General features: G+C 39.3%; 1 protein-coding gene across 2 annotated transcripts in view; it reads right to left on the bottom strand.

The window, feature by feature from the left end:
• LOC132130435 (la-related protein 1-like) overlaps positions 1-13,201 on the bottom strand; it is a 28,976-nt gene extending 15,775 nt beyond the window's left edge. Inside the window, exons 1-7 of one of the 2 annotated variants that reach the window (XM_059542144.1) lie at positions 12,706-13,201; positions 3,600-3,661; positions 2,762-2,827; positions 2,414-2,561; positions 2,174-2,308; positions 967-1,119; positions 269-431 (exon numbers count right to left, since the gene is read on the bottom strand). In XM_059542144.1, coding sequence (XP_059398127.1) covers positions 269-431; positions 967-1,119; positions 2,174-2,308; positions 2,414-2,561; positions 2,762-2,827; positions 3,600-3,661; positions 12,706-12,955 — 977 coding nt within the window. In that variant the 5' untranslated portion in view covers positions 12,956-13,201. The remainder of the gene's footprint in view (positions 1-268; positions 432-966; positions 1,120-2,173; positions 2,309-2,413; positions 2,562-2,761; positions 2,828-3,599; positions 3,662-12,705) is intronic. The other variant, XM_059542143.1, reaches the window with a different exon arrangement.
• Positions 13,202-17,548: the final 4,347 nt, after the last annotated feature.

Here is a 17,548-nt window from a genome sequence, read left to right as displayed (position 1 = left end):
TAAACATGACGGCAACTCTGAACTGTTGATGGCGCTAGAGAGTTTGAGTTAGAGACTCCAAACTTGCGGTGGGTAATGTTGAGACTGTCCTCTATCAGTGAGCCAAATTTCTCATCTTTCCTGCAAGCGCATCTATGAGCGGCCATAGACTCAAGAGCGGAACAATAATAACAAGGACACACCTTCAGTGCTTGGCCACTAATAACAAAAGCCATGCAGTTAAGCAGAAGTATTGTGTGGTCAGAGCTGTTGAGCGTGCTTCACTCACATCTGTCTCTTGATGTAGTCCTTCAGCAGGTCCTGGTCCACAGCGTACAGCTCAGCGCTGCTCATGCTGTCATAATAGTAGGTCACTGTGCTGTTAAACTTCTGACCGCAAGCTCCGTCCTTCCCATCACTGCCTTTATAGCTATAGTAGTAGTCATAATGACCTGATGAGAGCAGAACAACAGACCGGGTCAAACTCAGAGGAGCTGTGTGTATTCAGCTACAGGACTGAGAGGAAACACCCTCTGATGTTGTGATGGTAAAAAAAAAGAAAAAAAAGAAAACGTTGTAACATTAAGAAATTAAAAATTACATTTTAAAATTTGACATGAAATATATATTTTCTAAAAACTGTTTTATTCTGAAACTGCAAGAAAGTCAAAGCCATAAATCTGAAAAAGTTGCATTTCAAATTTGAGGTTGATATCACAAAAAAACAAGCCACATTTCAATCACGAACAATACAAGTGTGACTATTTTTTTCAAGACCATTTACCCTTTTTAAATCACGTTTCATACCATTTAGATGGAGAAAAAAAAATGGTTTTGGTCAAAAATGAGGGTTAATGTTAGTTCTGGTGCCTGGGAACAAGGCAAGTAAAAATGAGTCTCTGAACAAAAAGAAACCAAACTATGTCAGTGAAGAGACTCTGAATCCCGTGTGAGGTCTGTGCAGGAGTCGAGTCCGTGTGTATTGACCTCTGCTGGCTCCTCTGCCTCGTCCACGTCCTCGTCCTCGTCCCCGTCCTCGTCCCCTGACAGCGCTTCTGTACGGCGCGCCCTCGCTCTTCACGCTCGACACCTCGTCATGGTCGTCCTTGAACTCATGATCGTACTTCCCACTGTGCCAGTCTGCAGACACAAACACACTGCTGCAGTGAAGAACACACAAACCTTCACACTCCACAGCTGCTTGTGTGCCTGACCACGGACACGTACCTCACTTACACTGCTGGACCAACATCTGGGATCAGAACGATTACTAATGGTTTTAAAGAAGGCTCTTCTGCTCATCAAGGCTGCATTATTTGATAAAAATACAGTTAAAAAAACATGAAATATTATTCTAATGTAAAACATCTGTTTTCTGTGTGAATCTGTGTTAAAGTGTAATGTATTTCTGTGATGCTCCGCTGTATTTTCAGCATCATTCCTCCAGTCTTCAGTGTCACATGATCTTCAGAAATCATGAAAATATGATGATTAATTATCGTTTTACTGCTTATTAATTAATTTTTTTGGAAGCTGTGATGCTTTTTTCAGGATTCTTTGATAGAAAGTTTAAAAGAAGAGCATTTATTTAAAATATAAATATTTACTAATGTCTTTACTATCACTTTTTTTATCATCAATTTTACACATCCTCGCTGAATAAAAGTAAAAGCTCATTTCAGAAAAAGAAAGAAAAATGACTGACCCCAAACTTCTGAATGGTAGTGTATAATGTTACAAAATATTTCTATTTAAAATAAATACTGTTCTTCTGAACTTTGTTCATCTGTGAATCCTGGAAAATAAAATGTCTCAGTTTCCACAAAATACCGTGCAGCACAACTGTGTTGAACATTGATAATAATCAGAAATGTTTCTTGAGCAGTAAAGCATCATATTTTCATGATTTCTGAAGATCATGTGACACTGAAGACTGGAGGAATGATGCTGAAAATACAGCGGAGCATCACAGAAATACATTACACTTTAACACAGATTCACACAGAAAACAGCTGTTTTACATTAGAGTAATATTTCACTGTTTTTAGCTGTATTTTTGATCAAATAAATGCAGCCTTGAGCAGAAGAGACTTTTAAGATCTGAATCTTCCCGTCTGGTTTAACAGGCTTCTCTGAGCAGTAGGATCAGGAGTGTTTGAGGTGTGTTGTGGTGGGTGTATGGTGGTGTCCGCACCTCTCAGGTCGTTCCGGCCGTTTGGAGGAACTCGGTGAGCGTCAAACTGTCGTGTGTTGTTCCTGGAGGCCGAGCGCTCTCGAGGACCCTCAGCCTTCACCTCGATCATCAGAGGAACCCACTTGTGCTTGTTTCCTGCAAACACATCAACATTAATGTCATCGTTCATCTCAAAGCTGATACGAGCAGCACATCCCAGATAAAACACTGCAGCTAGTGAAATGAACATGGCTCAAACACCTCTCTTTCTCTGTCCATTCCTCTGCGACTCCTCGTCAGCGTTCTTCTCTTCTCCAGAGTCGTCGGATTTGGCTTTCAGGTTTTCTTTACTCTCTTCATTTTCCCTCTTTCCTTTGGACTCTCGTTTGACCGCGGACTTCTTCAGCACCTGACGAGGCGATCAAAGCAAACACTCGAGTCATTTCCAGGAACCCGTCTGTCGTGACACTAGATCAGCGCTGTATGAAAGGAACTGGTCTCTACCTGAGAGCTTCTTTACTTCCTGAGTCCAACAAAGCCGTATATGCATTCAGACAGAAAATCATTTGGGTTTACGGTCAAGATTGAAGATTTCTGACACTGTTGTACCTGAACTTCCTTCGTGGCGATCTCTCCAGGTGTGGGCCAGTTGTTGGTGTCTCCGAAGTCCCCCACCTTCAGAAACAGTGTGAAGGTTACAGCTAATCACAAGAGCGGGGTCTAACACTCAGACCTCAAATATCACACAGCTGCTGGAATCTGACCTGATTCAGGGGGCCGCAGGCTTTTTTGGGCCCAAACAGAAATTAAGCATATACTTAGTACAATTTGTTCTCTTAGATGCCTTTGGACTTATATACAAATATCTTTTTTCTGGTTTAAGTTTGTTTTGTTTTTTTACTGATTATTCCCCTTTAGATTTTTGTATTTAATATAATTTTAATGATTTAAAAGTCATAAAACTTACATAATTTAAAAATTATTAAAGTTTTAACAAAAAAACATTTTCAAGGCCATATGAAATCTGCTTTATTTTTTCTCAAATTCATGTTTTCCATTTCTATTTTTCTACACTGCATTAAAAAAAATAACAATACATTTTTATATATATAATTTTTTTTTTTAGTTATTAACATTTTTACCATATGAAATATTTTATTGTTTTCAGAAATTGTGATTGAGTTTTTTTTTATTTATAATTTAATACAAATTTATCATCAAAACCTGTGGTTATCAAATGAAGGCAAAAACATTAACGATTGAATCTATTAAAATGAAATTAAAATGTAACAATTCCTTCAGATTTCTGGCAAACAACGAGCTGTACAGCAGAGATTTATTGAAAAGTGAGATTATATAATTTTACTTCTAAATGAAGTCATTATTACTCCTACTGCTCGTGATAAATGTGTCTTGGGTCAAACACCGAGAGATGAACGTCACTCACCTTCCCGCCGCGTCTCATCCTCGCGTTTCCCGCCTTCACAACCTTCGTGGGCCCAGAATGCTCTAGAGCAGCAGAAGAGAGAGCAGATGATCAAAAACAGCTCAAATTATAGCTTTAACCCTTGATAGCACATTAACGAGCTGTGGACCGAAGAGAGAAATGAAATGCTACGTGACGTTTGGTTTCATTTGCCCCGTTTCCACCGCAGGAACTTTACCCAGGAACTAGGGACTTTGGGCTGGTACTCGGTGTGTTTCCACTGCAGGAACCAGGAACTAAATAAAGTTCCGGGTAAAAAAATGCCCCTCAGAAAGTCCCTGCTGGTGAGGTGGTACTATTTCAAAGTTCCTGAACTTTCGGGGGCGGGACTTGGCCGCTAAACATCCTGATTGGTTTCATTGGTTGAGTTCAACCACCATTTATTCGGATCAACATTTTCAAAATATTACTGTTATTGTGTCATGAAATGTAATTTTAAAAGTATTTCTGGCGAGAATGTAGTTGTTTAAAACTCAAATCTGTGGTTTATTAATAAAGACAGCGCCTATTTAAAAATGTGTTTGGCCGATCTCAGAGACGGTCAGCTCGACGCGACCAGCGAGAGCTCAGTGATCATCTATCCGCCGAGAAGCAGCTTCTCCTCGGCTAGACCTTCTGATATGTGCCGCTGGCTCTGATGTCTCTTTAGTGGTTACACCTAAAATTTAATTCAGCTGCGGGGTAAATCTAACAGGTTTTCTTTGGTCTGTATTCAACTTATCTATACGTTAAAATGAAAATAAAAAAGGCAAATCTATATAATATTTCGTTTCATTGTAATGGCTGTATATCCCTGAACTAAGTACATTTATGCAGCTGTTATTATGTTTAAATGAAAACGGTAAGCTGACTGAAGTTATCAAGTATGCTGCTGTTTGCAGATTTACTGGATTTGCGTCGTCGTGGACATCACACTCCCGAGTCGAATGCACAAAGTCCGCACTACTGAGAATGCACGTCCAAAATCAGCGTACTTTGTATTGAGAAACGCGCGCAGACCTACGTCACCAGTCTATTTGCCTAATCTTCCCGGTACTTTACACCGCGGTGGAAACACCGTCTTTCCGCGGTTGAAACGCTGATTGAGTGATTACACAAGCGTGAGATGTTCATTCATAGAGCGGAGCTGCTCTCTGACAACATCTCCAGGACACTTCGCTCCATGTGACTAGTAAGACAATTCTCTAATAACTATTATGATGAGTTTTGTTCCACCCGCTTAAATGATAAAAGTACTTGTGCTGTAAAAACTATTAAGACTGTGTCTGTTCCCCGAATAGTGAGGTCAAAATATAATGTAGGATCTAGAAAAAATCTTATCGTAATTAAACCAGAAAAATGTAAAGTAAATGAACAAAAACAATTTTTAAAGTTTGGGCTCATAAATATTAGATCACTCACACCCAAAGCAGTTATTGTAAATGAAATGATCACAGAAAATAGTTTTGATGTACTCTGCTTGACTGAAACCTGGCTAAAACCAAATGATTATTTTGGTCTAAATGAGTCTACTCCACCAAACTACTGTTATAAGCATGAGCCCCGTCAGACTGGTCAACAATATATAGTGATATTCTCAATGTTACCCAGAAAACAGGATACAGGTTTAACTCTTTTGAAATACTTCTGCTAAATGTTACACTGTCAGACATGCAAAAGAAATCTAATGTATCTCTTGCTCTGGCTACTGTGTATAGACCACCAGGGCCGTATACAGAATTCCTAAAAGAATTTGCAGATTTCCTCTCAGACCTTCTAGTTACAGTTGATAAGGCGCTAATCATGGGAGATTTTAATATTCACGTTGATAATGCAAATGATACATTAGGACTTGCGTTTACTGACCTAATAAACTCCTTTGGAGTCAAGCAAAATGTCACCGGGCCCACTCATCGTTTTAATCATACACTAGATCTAATTATATCGCATGGAATCGATCTTACTGCTATAGATATTGTACCCCAAAGTGATGATATTACAGACCATTTCCTTGTATCGTGCATGCTGCGTATAACTGATATTAACTATATGTCTCAGCGTTACCGTCTGGACAGAACTATTGTTCCAGCCACCAAAGACAGATTCGCAAATAACCTGCCTGATCTATCTCAACTGCTATTTGTACCCAAAAATACACATGAATTAGACGAAATTACTGACAACATGGGCACTATTTTCTCTAATACATTAGAAGCTGTTGCCCCCATCAAATTGAAAAAGGTTAGAGAAAAACGTACTGTGCCATGGTATAACAGTAATACTCACTCTCTCAAGAAAGAAACTCGTAGTCTTGAACGCAAATGGAGAAAAACTAACTTGGAAGTTTTTAGAATTGCATGGAAAAAACAGTATGTCCAGCTATAGACAGGCTCTAAAAACTGCTAGGGCAGAGCATATCTACAAACTCATTGAAAATAACCAAAACAATCCAAGGTTTTTATTTAGCACAGTGGCTAAATTAACAAATTACCAGACGCCACCTGATTCAAATATTCCACCAACGTTAAATAGTAATGACTTTATGAATTTCTTCACTGATAAAATAGATAACATTAGAAATACAATAGCGAATGTAGATTCTACAGCGTCTAACACTTCAGTTTCATCCATCGCACCCAAAGATAAACTGCAGTGCTTTACAAATATAGGACAGGAAGAGCTAAATAAACTTATCACTGTATCTAAACCAACAACATGTTTATTAGATCCTGTACCCACTAAATTACTAAAAGAGCTGTTACCTGTAGCCGAAGAACCGCTTCTCAATATTATTAACTCGTCGTTATCTGTAGGTCACGTCCCAAAACCATTCAAGCTGGCGGTTATCAAGCCTCTTATTAAGAAACCAAAACTAGATCCTAGTGTACTGGCAAATTATAGGCCTATTTCAAATCTTCCATTTATGTCTAAAATTTTAGAAAAAGTTGTGTCTGCTCAATTGAGCAGCTTCCTGCATAAAAATGATCTGTATGAAGAATTTCAGTCAGGTTTTAGGCCCCACCATAGCACAGAAACGGCACTTGTTAAAATTACAAATGACCTGCTTTTTGCGTCAGATCAAGGCTGCATCTCATTTCTAGTCTTACTTGATCTTAGTGCTGCGTTCGACACCATAGATCATGACATACTCAGATCGATTACAAAACTATACAGGTATTCAAGGGCAGGCTCTAAGATGGTTTAGATCCTACCTGTCCGATCGCTACCATTTTGTTTACTTAAATGGGGTGTCATCTCATTTATCATCAGTAAAATATGGAGTGCCACAAGGATCCGTCCTAGGTCCTCTTCTATTTTCAATATACATGTTGCCCCTTGGTAATATTATTAGAAAATACGGAATAAGCTTCCACTGTTATGCTGATGATACTCAGCTATATATCTCAACGAGACCAGATGAAATTTCCCAATTATCTAAGCTAACAGAGTGTGTTAAAAATGTAAAAGATTGGATGACAAATAATTTTCTCCAATTAAATTTGGATAAGACAGAGATATTAATTATTGGACCAAAAAGCACCACACAGAATCTTGTAGATTACAATCTGCAACTAGACGGATGTACTGTTACTTCCTCTACAGTCAGAAATCTGGGTGTTATATTAGACAGCAATTTGTCTTTTGAAAATCATATTTCCAATGTTACAAAAACCGCATTCTTCCATCTTAGAAACATTGCCAAGCTACGAAACATGTTATCTGTTTCTGATGCAGAAAAGCTAGTTCATGCATTCATGACCTCTAGACTGGACTATTGTAATGCACTTCTAGGTGGTTGTCCTGCTTCGTCAATAAACAAGCTACAGGTAGTCCAAAATGCAGCAGCTAGAGTCCTTACCAGGTCAAGAAAATATGATCATATTACCCCAATTTTACAGTCTCTGCACTGGCTACCTATTATGTTCCGTATCAGTTACAAATTATCATTACTTCCCTATAAGGCCCTAAATGGTTTAGCTCCTGCGTACCTAACTAGCCTTCTACCACGCTACAACCCATCACGCACCCTAAGGTCACAAAACGCTGGACTTTTGGTAGTTCCTAGGATAGCAAAGTCCACTAAAGGAGGTAGAGCTTTTTTACATTTGGCTCCCAAACTCTGGAATAGCCTTCCTGATAATGTTCGGGGTTCAGACACACTCTCTCTGTTTAAATCTAGATTAAAAACGCATCTCTTTCGCCAAGCATTCGAATAATGCATCTCTTAAATTGTGAGTGTAGTTGCATCTGCATTTTTATTCTTCAGCTTGGGTTAAACTAATTTTACTTTGTTGGATCAGCAGCTATGCTAATGATGTCTCTATTTTGTTTCTATGTTTTGCCACGGGATTTACATCCCACAAGCTCCAGTCTGGATCCAGAACACCTGAGAAGAGATGATGCTGACCCTCAGAGGACCCCAGATGATCCTAAACTTGAATCAACAAACAGAACTAACAATTATTGCTACATGTGTGACTGCATCATATAATTACTATTAATTAATAATATTGATAGTTCATCATCTAGCTGACTACGTCTTGTATTATTATTATTATTTTTATTTTTCTAAAATCCTGTCAAACGTGCACAAACTACTAGCTACTACTAAATATTGTAGAAACATAATTTTCTGTAAAGTTGCTTTGTAACGATTTGTATTGTAAAAAGCGCTATACAAATAAACTTGAATTGAATTGAAAACTTGAATTCATGTTTATTTCGTGTTAAAACTAGTAAAGAGGAAAAGATGATGGTTTATACAGAGATCTGTCACTACACATCACAGAGCATCAAACCTGCATTTATTGTTCAAATTTCCTGAAAAAAATTTCAGAGGAGACTACTTCTTTCTTTTAGACGTTTCTAATCAAAAGTAACGATTTATAAAACTGGAAGTTTCACTCGTGCAGTGGTTAAAACAATGCTGTCTTTTACTGCTGCAACGACGCAGCGTCACACTGTTTACATCTCTTACAAAGTTGCATTCTATCACAAAAACAGAGACCATTGTTATCAAAAGTATGGGAATACTTTAAACAGAGGCCAAATGAAATGGCCCTTTGTTCCCTTTGCAAAACCCATATGGTGAACCACGGCAGCACAACTGCGATGCACGAGCAACTCAGAGGAAAACATCCTGGCACTCTCCGGTGTTACGGTTTAACTGGTGACCGTGTGATCTGGTTCAGGTCTCTGCTGCAGATGTGATGGAACGCCTTCTTTCCAAAGCGCTCGGGCAGTTGCGCCCCTGGGGGGTCTGTCGTTGCTAAGCAACCATGACCTGCTCTCTCCATTAAGACGCGGAAATTTCAGCAAATGATAAATGGATTTGCAGCACTAAAAATCGCTTGCAGTAGCTCTGCTACTAAATTTATTTCAAAATGGAAATCCATATACAGCTATGATCAGCTGTTCCTTCATCTTAGCTGAGCTTTCAACGTTGTTACGGGAAAGGATGAAGCTGATTGGTTAGTTCTTGTCACATGACCCGCGGTGCGCTTGCGGCATTCTGAAAAGTTGAGATGTTTTTAACTCGATGCGTGCGGACGCGCCTGTTTTCGCGTGCGCATCACGAAGGATTCATTAGCTAATCAAAAAAAGAACATTAGATTAATTATTTATTGTAATAAAATTAATCGTTAGAGTAGTCAACAGAAAAAATAATCGTTAGTTGCAGCTCTAGTTTGTTCGGTTCACAAAGACCCATGAAATTCTGTCATCAGTTGATGGTAGCCATTGACTTCCATAGTACAACAACAGTACAACAAAATATCATCTTTCGTGTTCAGATGTGTTGATGCTGTTACAGAGTCAGAGCAGGTGAATGTGGTTCTCAGGTCTCACAGAAACTCATCGCATCATGCTTTACTGCTTAACTGACCAGATTTGATATTTCTGTTTGCAGTGTGGGTCAGGAGTGTATGGATTGGGCAGAAATGTGAAATTATGATTGTTTAGATTACATTTCAAGCAACAAAGTGCTCCACACGGCTCCATCTGAAGCAAAGCGAAGTGTTTTTGTAAGAAAAATATCCATATTTAAAGCTTTCTAAACGGTTCACGAGAGAGCTTTGTTCCAGCGGATGACGTATGCATAGCGTAAGCTCCGGTGAGAATATGCTAGTCTGGTGGGAACCATCTTTTGTTTACAGCGCGGGAAGAACATTTTTCCTTCTGTGTTTGTCACTTCTCACTGGATTTTAAGTATGGGTCTCTTTCTTACAAAAACACATGGCTTCACTTCAGAATTCACCCCCGGAGCCGTGTGAGGCACTTTTTATGATGGATGGACACACATTTTTGGGAATCAAAATCTTGACACCCATTCAATGCCATTATAATGCTTGGAAGAGCCGTTGTATTTTTAATATAACTCTGATTGTATTCGTCTGAAAGAAGAAAGTCGTAAACCGCTATGATGGATTGAGAGGGAATAAATCATGGGGTGAATTACATTTTTGGGTGAACTTTCTCTTTAAGATTTACTGCTAAATGTTTTGCTCCCAGATATTAATATTTGGCAAAGTGACCGCAGAGAATGAAATATAAATGAGATCTTACACATGGTATAAGATCTGATATCAGCAGCGTCTCTGTTTGAGTGTAATAAAGGTACGCTAGCAGTTTTAGTCTTAATTCCAGCTGCTGTAACCAATAACTCTAAACTTGACCTTTAATCTGACCCTAACTCAGTCCTCAGATTCCCCAGCAGGAACAAATACATCCAAATCTAAATGTCACTGCAAAGGTCAACAGGCAAATCAGTTTAATTGAGCCAAGCACTGTATGAACGATGCCTGAAGCAGATGGATGTGTTATTATCTACAAACCTGAGAGTTTCACTGGTCAGACTATTGCTGATTTAAACAGCATTTCTCATGAATCCCATAGTGTGGTGTTCATAAGCACAGCGGTAACAGAGGAAACGCTCGATCTGCTGTCACAGAAGCGCCCCCTGCAGGCAGAGACTGAATCTGCGTCTCATTCAGTCCATCTGCTGTCTTATGTAGAACAGTTTCACAAAACTAAAATAAGAGTACTACATTTTGCTTCAAAACTATAAAATCTAAATTTAAATCAAAAACTGCCCATTTATGCAGCATCTTTGGTTGGATTGTGATTAAAATACAGTGGTTGGCTCTAGAAGTGCGCAACTGCTAAATTGACTGAAGTTTTGATTTTGACTAGTCTAAAAGCAGGAAACCCCCAAAAGATAAGAAAGAAAAAATATATTGTGTGTGTATCTAATAAAAAAAAAGTCTACATTTGAAACACTTATTCTATGAATCACTCTGTCAAATCCCTCAATCACTTTATGTGGGGTAAATAGGGTAGCTTTAACCCACGGAGATGAAAACAGCCAGCAGCAGAAGTGGACACTAGCCCAACTCTGAGAGAAAACTGTGGACTTGACACATGTGCAGCACGCTCTCATACAGAAGTAAACACAGAGGACATAAAGCAAGCAATTATGTGTTTATTCATAGTGTGATCTGCTGCAGAAGCCAGTGAAACTGAAGAACTGGCAAGGATGTGACAGAAGGTAGACTTTGGGTGTGTACAATCTCTGAAGTGACTCCTGTGAATCTGTGGATCTACAGTGATGTGAAGGTGTAATTCTGAGAGGACCGTAGTAAAACATCTGACTGGACCTGAAGAGATCCGAGTCCTTGAGAAGAACAAAACAAAAACTATCTGATTTGGGACACATTTTCCTGCAGTGTGTACATAGCCTTAATATTACTACTGTATTGTTAAAATATACAGTGCTGCCATTCAAAAGTTTGGGATCAGTACGATATGTAATGTGTTTTAAAGACATCTCCATTTAAAATAATGATTTTCTATTTTGAAAAAAGTCTTTCAGATCTTAAACTTTTGAACAGCAGTGTAGTTATGAATAATTATATTCCCTTTATATTTAAAATTGCAGCTGCATTAAAATAGAGTACTGTCTTAGTTAGAGATAATAAATATATAAAAGTGTTATTATGATTATTATTAATAGTCTGGATTTCTAAAAAAGCTCCGAGTCCATGTTAAAAATCAAACCAAAAACAGTTTTCTTGGTTTACAACTAAACCTGAGCACTCATACATCTTCTAAAGATGTAGTAAGTGATGTAAAGGGAGTGTCCCCTGCAGGGCCCGGGGCCCATCCACACACAGCCACTGCTCATTTAAACCACTTCACTTTACTGAACACAAGCGATCGTTCACATGTAAAAGTGGAGCAAGCAAAGACAGTCTACATTAATGATGAGAAACACATCCATAGGTTGCTGCGGGTCACATGTCACGAACCACGCGAGGAACTCTGGGATAGCAAGCAGCTCGACGAGCTCCACTCAACCAGACCTTTATCATGTGGTTGCTTTAAAGCACTGCCCTCAATCAGGTCCGCCTGCACGTTCAGTGTCAACCCAACAGATGAATATTAACCAGATGCTAACGGCTAACAACATCAAACATCACGACAGACACGACGAGCCGCTCATAAAGCCGTGTTTATGACCGAATAACGTTACGCTTGAACTCGAATCCGAGCGAGTTCGCGACAAACACGTGGATCTCACACGTGTCGCCGGATGAACGCACGCACTCGGCTAATACAACCGAAATCACGAACACAGTCTCGTCTCATCTGCTCTGACTATAAAACGCTAGGCTCTGATGGATTCTGGAAGCTCTTTGTCGATAATGATCGTCCTGTCAGACGAGCTCGAGCACGACAGGCCGCTGATGCTAATGCTAACCCGGTAGCCATTTGTTCAGAAAAGCAGCAGAGGCAAAGAACGGCGGGACGTTCCGCGTCTCATCGGTAATTATAACGTCAAACAACCCGATTTGCTGTGCGTCAGCACGTCCTTCGAGCTCGACGAGTCATAAATCACGGAACCGAGGCCTACCGGAGCTTAGCGTTACACCGCTGTCAAGCGCGTCTGTTAGGGAGAGCTGAACTGATAAACGCTGACATCTGGATGCGCGTCTGGTGCCCTAACTAGAGCAGATCTGAGGCAGAAACAATGACACGTCCGATCCGAGCACACACGCGCGGGACCGGTGTTATCGGTAACGTTACTGACCGTGCGGTGTTTGTCCATTCAGCCCGCTCATCTTCTTCGTCCACGGGTTCACCTTGGGCGGCGGAGCCTCGGTGAACTCCCTCCGAGAGGAGTCCTCTTCACACCCCGGGCTCAGGCTCTCCTCTTTCGCCCGTTTTAGGCTCTGCTCGTTCTCCAGGATCCCTCCGTGTTTCTCGGCCCGGCTCCCGTCCTGCTCCTCCGGCTCCAGCAGCGGGTTGCTCGGTGGGAGAGTCTCCACCTCAGTGGCCATTTCTGCTCTCACAAACACCTCAAATCCGCCGCAGTGTGCTGCCAAGAGATCTGCTGCTGCCGCCACTCCACCCCTAGACCAAACGGCTTCAGTCTAAGACGCAGAGTGGTTGGGTTCAATTAAAACATGTAAAAGAAACGCCGGGAACCTTTAAAAACTCGGTCTGGGCTTCGCTACTTGCTGCGGTGTGAAAGAACCACGCGTTGAACGCGAGCGCGCACGTACGCGCAGCGGGGCGTGGCGACTACAGACCGCGACGTCACGTGACTGGCCTCCTGGATCGCTCGCGCACGCAGCGTCACGCATCACACAGCTCGTTGTGAAACGCTCTTAATAGGCTTTCTTTCCAAAACGCAACTCTGTTATAATGTTGAGAGGAATTTGTAAAACAAAAATAGCAACGCTTATGAAACAAACAGGATTTTTCTGAATCAAACGTAAGCTGCATTACAAGTCTTGTCTATGATGCAACTTCTGTTGCATTCTCTTCTGTCACTTCAGTCATACCTAGTTCTACTTTAAAACTACTTTTAAGATATTTTTGTGTTTGTGTGTGTGTATGTGTGTGCATAGGATTCTCTACATTATAGGGACCAGTAAATCTTTATAAAAAAAATCTAGTAAAACCAGTCATCTTTGACCTTGTGGGGACTTATTTTTATTTTTATGGTCCCAATGAGAAAACAAGCTTATAAATCAAACAGAATTAAGTTATTTTGAGAATGTAAAAATGCTTGTAGATTTGTGTGAGATGTACAGTTAGTGTAAGGGGACAGAAAACAGTTTGTACATTAGAAAAACCATCATGCCTTTGGAAAGAATCCATGCAACATGGGAACTCAACGTGTGTGTGTGTGTGTGTGTGTGTGTGTGTGTGTGTGTGTGCCTCAATCATTTTTTGGGGACAGATTTGTAAACAAAAGTGAGCTAAACCTGACAAAATCTTCAAAAACCTCCCTTTGGGGACGTCCTCATTTGTAAAACTGGTATAAATATAAAGTAAACAAAGTTTTATTTTATTTCGTTTTTATTGTTAAAATGCAGAACGTTTTCTGTAGGGTGTGGGTTAGGATTAGTTTATCAAATGTATAACTGGATATAAAAACAATAGAAGTCCAACTATCTAATGACCCTATTTAGATTTATACAGTTATGTAAACGTGTGTGTGTGTGTGTGTGTGTGTGGTGTAGTGAGAGCAGTGCATTAATACAGAATAAAACGACTGGAGCTACTTGTGGATCCAGTGGTTTTCAACACGCCTTCCAGCCAATCAGATTCCAGTATTCACACAAACCATTGTATATGTACAGTAAATTTATGCAGGGTCAGATATGGATTGTATACTGCATGTTTGCTTAATTTATTTTCTTCGAGTTAGAGAAAGCTGTCCTTCTAAACACCGGTCCAGAGTTCAAGCACAACACCTCCAGTGCTGTTTATGAATGTTCATTCAAACTGTGCTTTCAAAACATTGGCTACTTTTGAACCTGAAATTTGCTCATGTCTGCTCCAGAGAAGACATATTCAACATACATGATGATTGAAACACAGTATTAGTGATTTAGTGAATGATAAGATGTAAACTTCTCAATTCTCAGTAAAACTTTAGCTGGATCTTCCATTGGAAGCTTTTATTATGGATGAATTATGGATCAAAAGGAAATGAAGTAGGAAACTGTGGAGTTTCTAATGATGGTGTGACTCTGCAGCTCTTCTCTGAAAGCTCTGTATTGTTGAAGCTCTTCAGCGGTGAATCGGCTCCCAGCTCCAGAATAAAAACTCAACTCAGCAGCTTGTCAGCAAATCACAGCCTGGCGCGTTTACCGTTGATTTGCTTGATAAGCAGTGCATGCTGGGAAGGGCAGCTTCAATCCATTCAGCCAACAAACACCAGCATGTCTCACTTCTCTTGAGTCTTATTGCTGTTTGTTTCAGACTCCCTGACATGTTTTTTCCTATAATTATGGCCTGAGCCCCGAGGGTGCTGTAACTCTGTTTTCTTCATTATTATTCTCCCTCTTGTCTTCCCGAAGGGGAGTCTACGGCAGCCCTCTATGAACGGACCATAGGAAAATGATGAAAATTGTCACACTTGGGTGTTTCTCAACAGAACCATGGCCACATTTGGGGTCTCTAGGACCAACTATATCGCGCCACTGCCAGTTCAACATTTCACATTTCCAACAGTTATAACTTTAAAGGGTTAGTTCACCCAAATATTAAAAGTATGTCATTAATGACACTCATGTCGTTCCAAACCCGTGAGACCTCCGTTTATCTTCAGAACACAGTTTAAGATATTTTAGATTTAGTCCGAGAGCTCTCAGTCCCTCCATTGAAGCTGTGTGTACGGTCTACTGTCCATGTCCAGAAAGGTCAGAAAAACATCATCAAAGTAGTCCATGTGACATCAGAGGGTCAGTTAGAATTTGCTGAAGCATCGAAAATACATTTTGCTCCAAAAATAGCAAAAACTACGACTTTATTCAGCATTGTCTTTTCTTCCGTGTCTGTTGTTAGACAGTTCAAAACACAACAGTTTGTGATATCTGGTTCGCGAACAAATCATTCGATGTAACCGGATCTTCTTGAACCAGGTCACCAAATCGAACTGAATCGAACGGTTCGCGTCTCCAATACGCATTAATCCACAAATGACTTAAGCTGTTAACTTGTTTAATGTGTCTGACACTCCCTCTGAGTTCAAACAAACCAATATCCCGGAGTAATTCATTTACTCAAACAGTACACTGACTGAACTGCTGTGAAGAGAGAACTGAAGATGAACACTGAGTTATTAATGACATAATTTTAATATTTGGGTGAACTAACCTTTTAAGTTAATCGTACGTCTGATTACTCTCATTACGATCAGTTTATATGCTTCATCAGCACCGTGATCTGAGGGCAAATTTAGAAGTTGGGAACAGTGTCACCTACAGGTCACGAGAAACCACAAACGGACATTTGCTCATGAGTTTTGACCAGTTTTTCGTATGATCTTGGTTTCTGTGGATTTCTTGGGATGCACTGGCTGTCCAACATTTTAAACTTTGTCATATACTGTAATATCTTTTGAACCATTTGATATTTTGGCAGAAAAATTGGTAGGGATCCTTGAAAATAGGTCCAGAAGGTACCTGAGAAGTTTGAACACAGCGCCACCTAGTGTTCCAACGATTTAAGGGTTTTTGCATAAAAGCTTACAGTGTTGAGGAACATAATGTAATTGCACAATAAATGTAACTGTAATCTGTTACAGTTACAGTTACTGAAAAAAAACGTATAATGAAATTACGGTTACTTATGAAAATGTTAACAATTACAAAGTTGGGTTAAATCTGAATATTTTAATCCAATCTTTTTTTCTATCTTTGTGAGGACATTGCTTCCATTGATTTTATATCAGGGTAATGCTATTTTATATCAGCTAACCCAACTCTTACCCCTAAACCCCTCACAGAATCATCTGCAGAGCACTAGATTCAAATAAAGACATATTTTGGCTGATTCAGAAGCCTTTTTAATCAGTCAAATGTCCTCACTGGTGGGTTGTAATGATCGTTTACTACGTAAGTGAGAACATTTGGTCCTCACAAGTATATTTAAACCAGTATACACAACGAGACTCTCTCACACACACACACACACACATATTCAAAAACTTTTTTATTTTCTATTTGGGTTTATGTATATGCTTTATTTAATTTTTTTAGATTGACTGTTTTTTTTTCAAGCTATTGTTTGATGGCAGTGTTCCGACATTTTTGCTATGCAAAGATTTGATTTCAAAAACAGAATCATTGTTATTAAACTACACCTGGTTATGATTTTAAATCCGTATTTAACCTCTTAAAGTAAAAGAGGTGCTAAAGACTGATTTTGTGGTGGCTGTGTTTTAAAATTAGATTATTATAATCTTAATTCAAGTGGATTCATGAGGATTTTTGATACTAATCAGTGCTGAGGTTTACTCTGCTGGGTTTAAATGTTTGAAAATGATTAACAGTTGAAAATATTCATTAGAAATTCAGAAAAGTAATCAAATGCAATACATTAATAAATGTAATAAAAGTAGTTTCACTACTTATTACATTTTAAATTGGGTAACTTGTACTCTGTGGCCTATCATATTTCCAAAGTGGCCTTCCCAACACTGAAAGCTTATAATTCAAACAGTTTTGGTTACGACTCATGGACTTGTCCATATGGACAAAAATACAGTGGAAGTCAACAGGAACCAAATCTGTTTGTTTACCATCATTCTTCAAAATATCTGTCATACAGGTTTTATGATTGAGTTCGGTATGCTGCATTGCATATCTTCTGTCTAAACTAAATGTATTATTATTATGACTAGTCTAAACATAGTGTTATATATTATTACACACACACAACACAATTATTATAATTCTTAAATATAGAAGCATAACTATATAAACCTCTAGAGTAGGTTCTGCATTTTAATAAATCATTTTGATTGTTAATGTCTTCTTGTAACCATATATTAGGGAAAACTACATTATTATTTGAAATATTTCATGTGTAAGAGCGACTCTCCTGCGGTTCGTGCACTCTCCAGTCTAGCAGCG

Source organism: Carassius carassius, chromosome 47 (genome assembly GCF_963082965.1).
Source record: "Carassius carassius chromosome 47, fCarCar2.1, whole genome shotgun sequence".
Classification (NCBI taxonomy): domain Eukaryota; kingdom Metazoa; phylum Chordata; class Actinopteri; order Cypriniformes; family Cyprinidae; genus Carassius; species Carassius carassius.
The sequence above is the reverse complement of the archived record's forward strand: the minus strand, read 5'-3'. Positions and strand labels throughout refer to the sequence as shown.